We start from the raw sequence: 10,494 nt of genomic DNA, 5'->3' as shown, positions 1-10,494 counted from the left end.
TGCCCAAAGTCCCAAGAGGAGAATGGAAGAAAAAGTATTGCAGTGCTGCCTTCCCCCCTGGGAAGTGATTTCTTGCTTTCTGTCTCTGTGTTTCTGTCTCTTTTTTCTCTCTCCAGTGAGTACATATGCCTTATAACAAAAACATGTAAAAAAAAAAAAAAAAAAAAAAAAAAAAAAGCAGCAGCAGCTTCCTTTCTTGACGGGTCCTTGTCCTTGTATGCGCTGATCCTGGGCAACTCCGGAATTTCTCTCTGACTGTAGGCGGCCTGCTCCTCACCCATCCCACTCTGGGGGAGGATGGAAGGGAGACCGTCCCTCAGGTCTCACCTGAAACCCTGCGCCTCCAGCGTTGGGACTTCAGGCAGGTTGCCGGGACTCTGAACTTCAGTCTTCCCATTTGAATACAGACTGTTCTTTGCAGCATCTACTTCCCAGGATTTACTGAGACCACGATACTAGCTTTGACCTGGAAACTCCCGGTGCACCTGGCAGGAGCTTCGCTCAGTCTGTATAGTGTCTCATTTACTGCTCACTGCGGTGTTTGGGCTAGTGACTCTCACGTCCTTTTCACATACTGGTTGACTATCTTTTATCTGAAATACTTTGGACCACAAGTGTTTTGGATTTTAATTTTTGTCTTCAGATTTTTGGAGTATTTGCAAGTGCAAAATGAGAAATTTGGGAGAAAGGACCCAAGTCTAAACATGAATTTATGCTCCATATGGACCTGACACATAAAGCCTGAATATTTATAATATTTTTGTGTTGCAGTGTTTTGACTGTGACCTGTCAAATGAGATCAGGTGGGGAATTTTCCACTTGTGGCATCATGTTGGTGCTCTGAAAGTTTCCAATTTTGGAGCACTAAAATCTCGGATTTTTAAATTAAAGATGCCCAACCTGTATATGGAGGGGAAAGACTTAAGAAATCGCCCACGTATAGCCATAGTGAGTGACCCTGCCCTGCCCCTGGAGCGTCTAAACTGCGTGCTTGCTCCTGCCCTGCCCCTGGAGCGTCTAAACTGCGTGCTTGCTCCTCGAACTGGTGCTTTAAAGCTGCAGCCTTGAACAAGCACATTTGAACTACCCCTTCCTGAGCGTGCTCTCTCCCAGGGCCTGTCCTGGGGGCTGGAAGGGGACAACCCCACTCCCACAGGTGCAGCCAGCCCAGAGGTAAGCTACGCTCTCCGGGAAGGTGCACTCCTGCTCAGTGGTGGAGCGATGCCCAGGGGGAAATAGGGCTCGGTAGTAAAGTCCCCTTCCCTGCCCAGTTCTGCTCCAGATCAGCCAGATTTACAGTCCCCACCCTACCAGGAGGGCCTAAATGCCCCTGCACCCCGCCCCCTCCCCGTTCTCCCATTCCTCTCTCTGTCCAAGCCCTGCTCTCATCTGTCCTTCCTGCCATTGAACGCCCCGCAGAGAAACTTCCCATTGAGCGTGTGAGGAAGGCAGAGCCTGCTCCCTTCTGGCGGGCACCCCCACTTCATGGACCCCGGCAGCTCCTGCTCTCAACACGGGCCTCCATGAAGGATCTGGCGTCCCAGCCTGGGTGCGCGAGTGAGTATGCGGCATCCTTTCCCACCCGCCTGGACGAGTGAGGCCCTAGCTGGGCCCCACAGGAAACGGGGGCGTGGAGCCAGCAGCCCTGGACCACCCCCGAGCCGCTGCATAAAGGAGGGGCTGAGCCGAGTCAGGCGCCGCTGGCACCATGGCGCCCTGGCAGTTCCCGCTGCTGCTGCTGCTCCTGGCCGGGCCGCCCGGGCTCGCCCGGCTCCCCCGACCTGCTACTCCAGGATGCTGGCCCTGAGCCGGGAAATCTCCGCGGACTTCCAGAGCCTGCGGGCCATGGAGCTCTTGGTGAGTCCTTCCACCTAACCACCCACAGGAGGTCCATTCCCCAAAGTTTGCCTTTGGACCCCCCCCCCCAATAGCTATTTTTCCTTTCTGGTAAATGTTCTCAAGGATATTTGCATCTTACTCATCCTATTAAATGTGATACCAATGGCCTGACTTTTGTAATACAAGAAGGTGCTAAAGATAACAATTTTTGTTTTTAGCCTGCTAACAAATATCAGAGATCTACTGTAAAATGTAAAAAGAAAAGAAAAAGAAAAAAGAGAAGAAAAATAGCTCCCCATAAAGTCTAGAACTTCAGTCTTAAGAACAGAGTAAGTGTGTTTATCCCCTTCGTTAGTCTGATGATCAGGGGTGTGTGCCAACGGAGGGGCTGACAGGGTGGCCTCCACCCCTTACCCAGGAGGGGCAGTTAATTATGCAGCCTCTGTACCTCAGCTTCCTTATCTGAGAAATGGAATGGCAGAGTACTCCTCCCCCTGGTGGCTGTGAGGATTGCAGGCGGGATGCAGGTAGCTTGGAGAGTCGAATAAGCATTCAACAGATGCTAGCTGTTGTTCACACTGTTTTAAGACAGAAGACCCCGGGCTCAGAGAGGGGAGGTCCTGAAGGGGCCTCAGGGGTCTAGAATCCAGACCTCTGACTGCTTATCTGGTGTGGAAACAAAATGCATATTAAACTTCACTTAAAAGCTTTGGTAAAATTTTAAAACATCTTTTTATTACTTGTAAATACTTCAAACAAAACGTAATATTTCTCAGATGTTGGAGTTTGCAATACTCTAACACACGGTCTCTTTGTATTTTCTTCTTAAAAGTTAAATAACATGCACTTTTGTCTAATTATAAAAGTAATATATTTTGGGAACCAGCAGTTAGCGTAATGGCTATGTCGCTGGACTCCCATGTAGTCGACTGTGGTTCGCGTCCCGGACCCGGTGGCTTAAAACTCACGCCGGGCACGTGTGCGTGCGTGCCCAAGATCCCAAAAGGAGAATGGAGGAGAAGGGATTGCGGCGTGACCATCCCCCCTGGGGGGTGATTTCTCACTTTCTGTCTCTCTGTCTCTCTCTGTCTGGTGAGCGCACGTGCCCTATAGCAAAAACCTCTCCAAAAAAAAAAAGTGATTTATTTTGTAGAATGATTGGAAAATGCACAAAGGACAATGAAGAAAATAAATAACTCTAGGTGGTAACTCTACCACCTAGAGGTAACTGCTACTATAACACTCTGAAGGCTCTTATTTCAGTTTTCCGCCCATGCTTAGGCACTTGAGGATATCCAGGGTGTGTGTGTGTGTGTGTGTGTAAAATCTGGATAAAACATCCCAAGCAGTTTTGCAACTTAGTTTCTACTGGTACCACCGAAAAGTTAATATTCTTCTGTAACATTTTGTGGTATAGTTGCACTACATTTTATCACGGTGGTGGAATATGCAGAGTGATCATCTTTTAAAAGATTTAAAAAAAAAAATTAGTCTCGGACCTGTGGAAGTGGGAGGAAGTAGAAAGATAGATATTCGACCTCTTCGGCTTCACCGCTGGGGAACTGAGTCGGAGAGGAAGAGGGTCCTTGCACACGCTCACACAGGAAATGGAGTGTACAGCAGGCATCTTTTTTCGGCACCAAAGCCAAAGTGCACTGCAGTGATACGGAGGGAACGTACACGCGCACTTTACTGCATTACGTATCGCTGTACCTATATTACAGTGAGGACTGTCAGATACCTAATAGGTACTATGTATTTATTATCTGTTGCTTATTTATATTTAGATACATTACATATATAACTGTATAGTGGTAGAGCTGTTACATTACAGTTACAGAACTGTTTTATATGCACACGTGTGTACGTATGCACACTTTTATCTATTCTATATTACTATTTCTATATTGCAATTAGAACTTTAAAATGACATCACATGTATGTGTATATATAAAACAGTTCTCTACTTCACAGTGAATAATGTAAAAGCTGCACTCTAAAAGAGGAATTCGGGAAGAACAGTTGCCCGTTTTCACAGGAATGTGACATTCGGTAGGAGACTATAGTGGGTGTGTCCATGCATCAAGGCCCAGGGGCTGAGGCTGGTCTGGCTGTTGGGAGGCTGGCAGGAGCCTTCTGGACCATGCCAAGAATGTATCCCTGTGGGCATTCCAGAACCCGTGTCCCTTTCTACAGGAGCCGTGTGTGATGTACCTGCCCAGGCTGTACCTGGATATACACGTGAGAGGGGCTGCCCGCTGGGGAGGGGCTGGTACTGAGGGGTTGGGGTCTGAACCTCCGCCCCTGACTGCATGGAGGGCAGTGGGGAGCGGTTCTATGCAGCGACGGCCCCCTGGCTACTGACTTCCACACGTGCCCTCCTCATTGCCCACCCCCAGAATTACTGTGTGCTGGTCAAGCTGCGGGACTTCGTGTCTTCGCCCCAGTGTTGGAACGTAGCCCAGGTGGACGCCTTGAAGGAGAAGGTGAAGAAGCTGTACTCCATCATGAACTCCTTCTGCAGGAGAGTAAGTACGCGCCGGTACAAACCTCTCCTACTTGCTCCCAGCCAAAATGTTCCGGGCTTTTCTTGAAAGAGAAGGGGAAGGAACAGGAATGGTTAGGAGGTGCTTCCAGTTCACAAAGCCCCTCTCAACTGCGGTGGCCCTCGATAAAGGGCAGGGCTTCCAGACAGCACCTGCCTTACCCAGGTACGGTTCTGCCAGACCCAATAGGGCAGGTCGAGGAGACTTCCTGGAGAGGGGCTTCAGGTGTGTTCTATGCTAGGAGGGCTCTGATGGGAAACGGAAACGGACCGGAAACTTGCACTAGCTAGTGTGCAGAGTAGAGTCCTGTGACACCAGGGCACAGGCTTCAGCATCGGATGTCCCTGAGCACTCTACTTCCAGATGGGGGCGCCCTCCACTCCTGTGGGACGGTTTCCACCCTGGTGGACTGGTGGCAGTCCACACCTGTTACTCTTTTTTGAAAGAATAATTTATTTAATTTTATATATCATTATTATTATTATTATATATTATTGAATTTGACCAGCTAGAAGGAAAATGAGAAAGCAAGCCACCAGGTCTTGGGCTTGAACTGCAGTTGACCATGTGAGTCCAGCACCTTAACAACCTTGACCATCTCTTGAGATTTCCAGAAAGAATAATAATTATACCCTTACTATGCCTGGCACTATAGGGGCTCGCTTGCTCCTGAGAAGCCTGGCTGGGTGACTAAATGTAGGGTCCTATCGCCATACCTGACTCAGAGTAAGCCCCTCTGGATACTTTGCCAATCAGCTTCAAAGCGTTGTTGCATTTCCTCACGCCTGGTCTCCACCTTATCTCCTGCTCCTCTTGGTCTGGGGAGAGAAGACAGATGGGTGACATAACAGCCTGGTAAGTCATGTGATCACTTCTAAGCTGTCCAAGGTGAAAACCAGTGCTGTTTTCGTGGCATCCCCAATACCTGACCCAGAACTGTCGCTCAGTAATCCAGGCTCATGCATTCACTCCCTCACCCCTTCATCCATCTGGCCAGCCACTGTATGGGTGAGTTCAATGAAGTATAATAATTTGAAAATATAAGATCTTATTGGAATGTGAAAAAAGAAATGACTAGCTCTCCCCGGCAGAGTTTTCACACGAAGGGGAGCAGATGAACAGCCTTCGAGGATAACCAAGAGTCCAGTGGTTGCATGTATGGCCCGTGGCCACCTGTGGTCACACCACTGTCCGCTGTACATCTTTGTCAGGATCTGGTGTTCCTGTCAGATGACTGCAGTGCTTTGGAATACCCAGCGGCGACCATGGTCCTGCCAGATCGTCAGACGTAAGGCAGCCCAGACCGAAAAAGAAGCCAAGAGGACTGACGTTGTCGGTTGCCTGGATGGGCGGGCTAAGCCGTGGCCCCTCAGAGACCCTGAAGCCAGCCTGTGTCTCGCCACCTTCTGGAAAGCCAGGCGGGTGTGCCTACCCAGAAGTCTCCTCTGAGAATAGAATTAGAAGTCTTGCTTCTGATCCACTGGGTGACATCTTGCCAGGATGATTATATATAAAAGCATGTGTATTTTTGCTACTAAAAAGAAAAAGCTAACCAGCTTCTCTTATGAACAGCTAGCTTGAGAATAAGCAAAATAGCATGTTATTATTGTTTCATAGAGTAATGGTACCATTTTTCTTTCCTGATAGAAACCGGCTAACACTTAACCAACCTCCTATTTTATTATAGCTTCTCTTACCACAAACTTTCCTTATTTTATTTCACTTTGTGATTTTACTGCTTTTAAGATGTATTTGCAAGGTTCTTACATAGTGCTAATGGAACCACGCTTTGACTGAAAGGTGATGAAATGCAAATAAACAACATTTTCAGAGTGAGAAACACGTGTTCTACTTGTGTGTCCAAAGTGGGTATCAAGTGGTTTATCTCACATTTTCCCCAAAAGCTTCTGCTCCTGTCCTGATGCGTCTTTCTGCGTCTTTCTGTCAAGCGTAGGTGTCTCTGGGTCCGCTTCACTCCATGTGCGTGAGCCTGACCTTAGAGCACTGGCAGATGCTCCGATTCGTGAGCAGATTGCTCGTGTGGGGTATATAGGTTGGGGGAAGATTGCATTGTGCAAGGCAGTGCCCTGTACTCACTACAAATTTCAGGTCATCGACTCCCCACGACAAACGAGATGGGCATGGTGGGAGGCGGAGGCTTACGTAGGTTGAGTAACTTCCCTAAGGTGACTGACTGTGAGTGGGGGAGCCCGGGCTGAGCCCAAGTCTGTGGACCTCCAATGCGCATACTCTTCCCAGTGCCCCCATGCTGCTGCCCTCTAGGTGAAGTATGTTTGATTAATTTATGAACCAAACAGCAAAATCTCAATTAAGTAACTGAATTGTAAAACAAATTTCAAATGTTGATTTTTAATTTTTTCAATCTTATTTTTATAGCCCAGAGTTGTTTTTTTGTTTGTTTGTTTGTTTGTTTGTTTGTTTTTGAGAGGTTTTTGCTATAGGGCGCGTGCGCTCGCCAGACAGACAGAGAGAGACAGAGAGACAGAAAGCAAGAAATCACCCCCCAGGGGGGATGGCCATGCCACAATCCCTTCTCCTCCAGTCTCCTTTTGCAGGATCTTGGGCACGCACACACACGCGCCCGACGTGAGTTTTAAGCCACCGGGTCTGGGACGCGAACCACGGTCGACTACATGGGAGTCCAGCGACATGGTCATTACGCTAACTGCTGGTCCCTCCCAGAGTTTATTTTTAACACCCATCATGCCATGAATTCATAGGGAACAGGTTCCAGAAGCTCAGGTTTCTTTCTATTGGTTCTCACAAAGTGTGCTTCTCTGAGTGGAGCAGGCTGGCACTTCCGTTCTCTTTGGTTTCCTTCTTTTTCTGATCATTTTCCTTTGCATGTGTTAGGAAATGAAAAGTAAAGAATTCCTCCCCTTAGTTTATGAAAGAAGACATTTGCAAAATCTAGGAAACAGCAGAGAAAGGAACAAGTAATTCTGAGGTAGGGCAGAAAGACTCCTTACAGGATTTAGAATTTGAACAAAGACTTGCAATATGATTGGGAACTTGATAAGCTAAAATGGAGTGAAGGCAAAAGATATAGTATAGCCCAAGGCAAGGAGACTTCCAGTGGAGGCCATAGTCCCAACACAGGTCTGGAGTTGGGGAAGTCAGGAAGTGAAGCTGATGATGAAGTGGGAGAGGGAACTGTGGCATGGCCATCCCCCCCTGTTTTTAGAAACTGCTGGCTCAGTTAACTTCGACACTTTGTGCACACACACACACGAAAGCACACACACAGACTCTCAACTTCTGGGCATTCTTTGTCCCAGTGCGCTGAGCCGTTCCATAAAACATGGCTGTCTGGACCTTAGCCAGCAGCAGGGACCTGAACGAAGCCCTTATCTTCCCTTCCTGAGTGCATCTAAGAGCTTACTCATCAGTTCTGGCTGTCTTGGAATAGAGCGGCTGCTGGAATCAGCACTGCACCTTGACACCCAGGGGCGGGTTAAACCAACTGAGAATTGTTAGGCAAGATCCCACAGTTCAAGCCTAGTTGATTTGCAAAAGTGCTAATAATGTGAAATTGCTTCCCGCATTTGCAAGATGTTCAGGCTTCTCGACTGTCAGATCAAGAATTCACAGGATAGAGCAAAGGACTGTCCTGACACTAAGTACTTGAGAAGAAGAAAGAACAGAAAAATGGAATACCATTATGTGGGAAATAGTCGAGTCAGCAGTCATAACCCATGGCATCGGAGGAATTACTTGGACACTGGGTACACATTTCTAAAACATTTGCAGTCAAGTTCCTGAAATGTAGCGCTACTTATTTTTCAAAAGTTTTCTGGCTTCCACGCAAAAACAAGACTTGCTCCAGAGTCCTTGCCTTTTCATCCATTTGGTCTTGATGCCAGTTTTGCGGCATTGACCCAACTCGAGATGTCCCTAAGTCAAAAGATGGGTTTACACTGCGGCCACCGTCTCAGCAAAGAGCACCCTTCCCTGGCCCAGGCAGTGCGTAGATACTCTGAGTTTGGAAATCACCTAACTCTGGAGGGAAGGGATCCAAAGTCGTGCTCCAACATTGTCTGTTGATGTTTCAGGGGCCTCTTTATGTACCGATAATGACGACATCTCAAGTATGCGGAGAGTTGTCCAATTTACATGGTATTCAGAGTATCTCCCCTTTTGTTAACTTCAGTTTTTATGCTAATATTTGAGAATGAGTAGATTAGGATAGTTTGTCACTATTTTTAGACTTGAAAAAAAAAGTTTCGAGGTCAGGTGGTAACGCAACTGGTTCCCAATGGGGAGATCCAGGGTTCATGTCCCAGAACCTCTCTGTGCATGCTAGGCACATGTATGCATGCTCATGGGTGGGGCTGGCTGAGATTCAGGGTGAATCCTATTTTTTAAATGAATTATTTATTTTATTTTATTTATCACGATCATTATTATTTTTTAATTTGTTATAGGGCACATGTGCTCACCAGAGGGGGGAGGGGGATGCAAAAGCAAGCCACCAGGTCTAGGACTCAAATCATGGTCAGCCATGTGGGTGTTCAGTGCCTCAACCACCACGCCACCTGCTGGGACCATGAAGATCCTATTGGGAGGTGATTATCTCCCATAAAGAAATTAATGATCTTTAAAAAAGCAAAGCTCAGTTAAATAATCATTTTATGCATACAAATATGCTTAGAAGGTTAAAATCTGACAGCATCAAATGTTAGTGAAGAGACACAAGCAACCAGGACACCAGCATATGCCAGTTGGAAAAATAATTTAGTGTTACCTAGTAAATTCGCAGTTACGCAAATCTATGCTCTGGCAAATAGTCGCCCTAAATATCTTCCAGAAAAATTCTTTTACATGTGCACCAGCAAATATATCTAAGGGTGTTCATGACAAAATTTTTTTTTTTGAGAGATTTTTCACTGTAGGGCGCGTGCGCTCGCCAGACAGACAGAGAAGACAAAGAGACAGAAAGAAAAATATCAGCCCCCAGGGAGGATGACCATGCTGCAATCCCTTCTCCTCCATTCTCCTCTCGGGATCTTGGGCACGCACGCACACGCACCCGGCGTGAGTTTTAAGCCACCGGGTCCGGGACACGAACCGCGGTCGACTATGTGGGAGTCCAGCGACATAGCCATTACGCTAACTGCTGGTTCCCATAACAAAATATTTTTAATAGGAAACGACTGGACACAACCCAAGTGCTCATCAATGACAGAATAGATGACTAAACTGTAGAGTCATACGATGACAATGATAATTAGTATGTCATGGTGCTGTGTAATGGTATGGCGGAATCTCAGGTACATAATGTTGAGAAAGAAGTAAAAATAGAAGAAGATATACAGAATGATTCCATTAATGCAGAGAACAAAAACAAGTAAAACATAAAGCATATGTTTTGGGGAGAGAAACAAAGGACAAAATTTAAGGAAGTTCATGATAGTGCTTAAAACAAAACTCCAAATAGACTCTGTCCACCTGAGGGGCAGGGAAGAGAATGGTGGGCCATACAGAGGACCTTTAAAACAACAGCAATGCGTTATGAAACTGTGTAATGGGTCTTTATTTTGTTATTCAAACATATATAATACTATTTAGCCAATATTTAATAACAAAATTAAAATGAATAGCATGCATATAAAACATCAAAAATTAAATTGGAAAATTCAATTTAAAAACAAATCCCAGGACCAGCAGATAGCATAATGGTTACGTTATTGGATGCTCCTGTAGTTGACCGAGGTTCAAGTCTAGACTTGGTGACTTTAAAAAAATTCACTCCAGGGACCAGCAGTTGGCATAATGGCTATGTCCCTGTACTCCCATGTAGTCGACCGCGGTTTGAGTCCCGGACCCAGTGGCTTAAACTCACGCTGGGCACGTGTGCGTGTGTGCCCAAGACCCCAGAGGAGAATGGAGGAGAAGGGATTGCAGCATGGTCATCCGCCCTGTGGGGTGATATTTTGCTTTCTGTCTCTTTGTCTCCCTCTGTCTTTCCAGCGAGTGCACGTGCCCTATAGCATGTGCCCTATAGCACGCGCCCTATAGTGGAAAAAAAAAACTCTCGGAAAAAAAAAAAAGCCCAACTCCCTCCGGGGGCAGGTACATGCATGCCCAA

The 10,494-nt window shown here is 46.7% G+C and overlaps 1 protein-coding gene across 1 annotated transcript; it reads left to right on the top strand.

Moving 5' to 3' along the window:
* The first annotated feature begins 1,393 nt into the window (after positions 1 to 1,393).
* Positions 1,394 to 6,212, top strand: CYTL1 (cytokine like 1). The gene is made up of 4 exons (XM_006163198.3): positions 1,394 to 1,857; positions 4,036 to 4,080; positions 4,239 to 4,367; positions 5,597 to 6,212. The coding sequence occupies exons 1-4, from the start codon at positions 1,564 to 1,566 to the stop codon at positions 5,675 to 5,677; spliced, it is 549 nt and encodes a 182-aa protein (XP_006163260.2). The 5' UTR covers positions 1,394 to 1,563; the 3' UTR covers positions 5,678 to 6,212.
* The last annotated feature ends 4,282 nt before the right edge of the window (positions 6,213 to 10,494 follow it).

Source organism: Tupaia chinensis, unplaced genomic scaffold, assembly GCF_000334495.1.
Source record: "Tupaia chinensis unplaced genomic scaffold, TupChi_1.0 Scaffold141490_1, whole genome shotgun sequence".
Lineage (NCBI taxonomy): Eukaryota > Metazoa > Chordata > Mammalia > Scandentia > Tupaiidae > Tupaia > Tupaia belangeri.
The sequence above is the reverse complement of the archived record's forward strand: the minus strand, read 5'-3'. Positions and strand labels throughout refer to the sequence as shown.

Bases quoted from the DNA above. Each gene is read 5' to 3' on its own strand.
- CYTL1 (XM_006163198.3), top strand. From the start codon at position 1,564: ATGCGGCATCCTTTCCCACCCGCCTGGACGAGTGAGGCCCTAGCTGGG. The intron at 1,858-4,035 runs GTGAGTCCTTCC...CCCTTTCTACAG, and splicing joins TGCGGGCCATGGAGCTCTTG to GAGCCGTGTGTGATGTACCT. The intron at 4,368-5,596 runs GTAAGTACGCGC...CATCTTTGTCAG, and splicing joins TGAACTCCTTCTGCAGGAGA to GATCTGGTGTTCCTGTCAGA.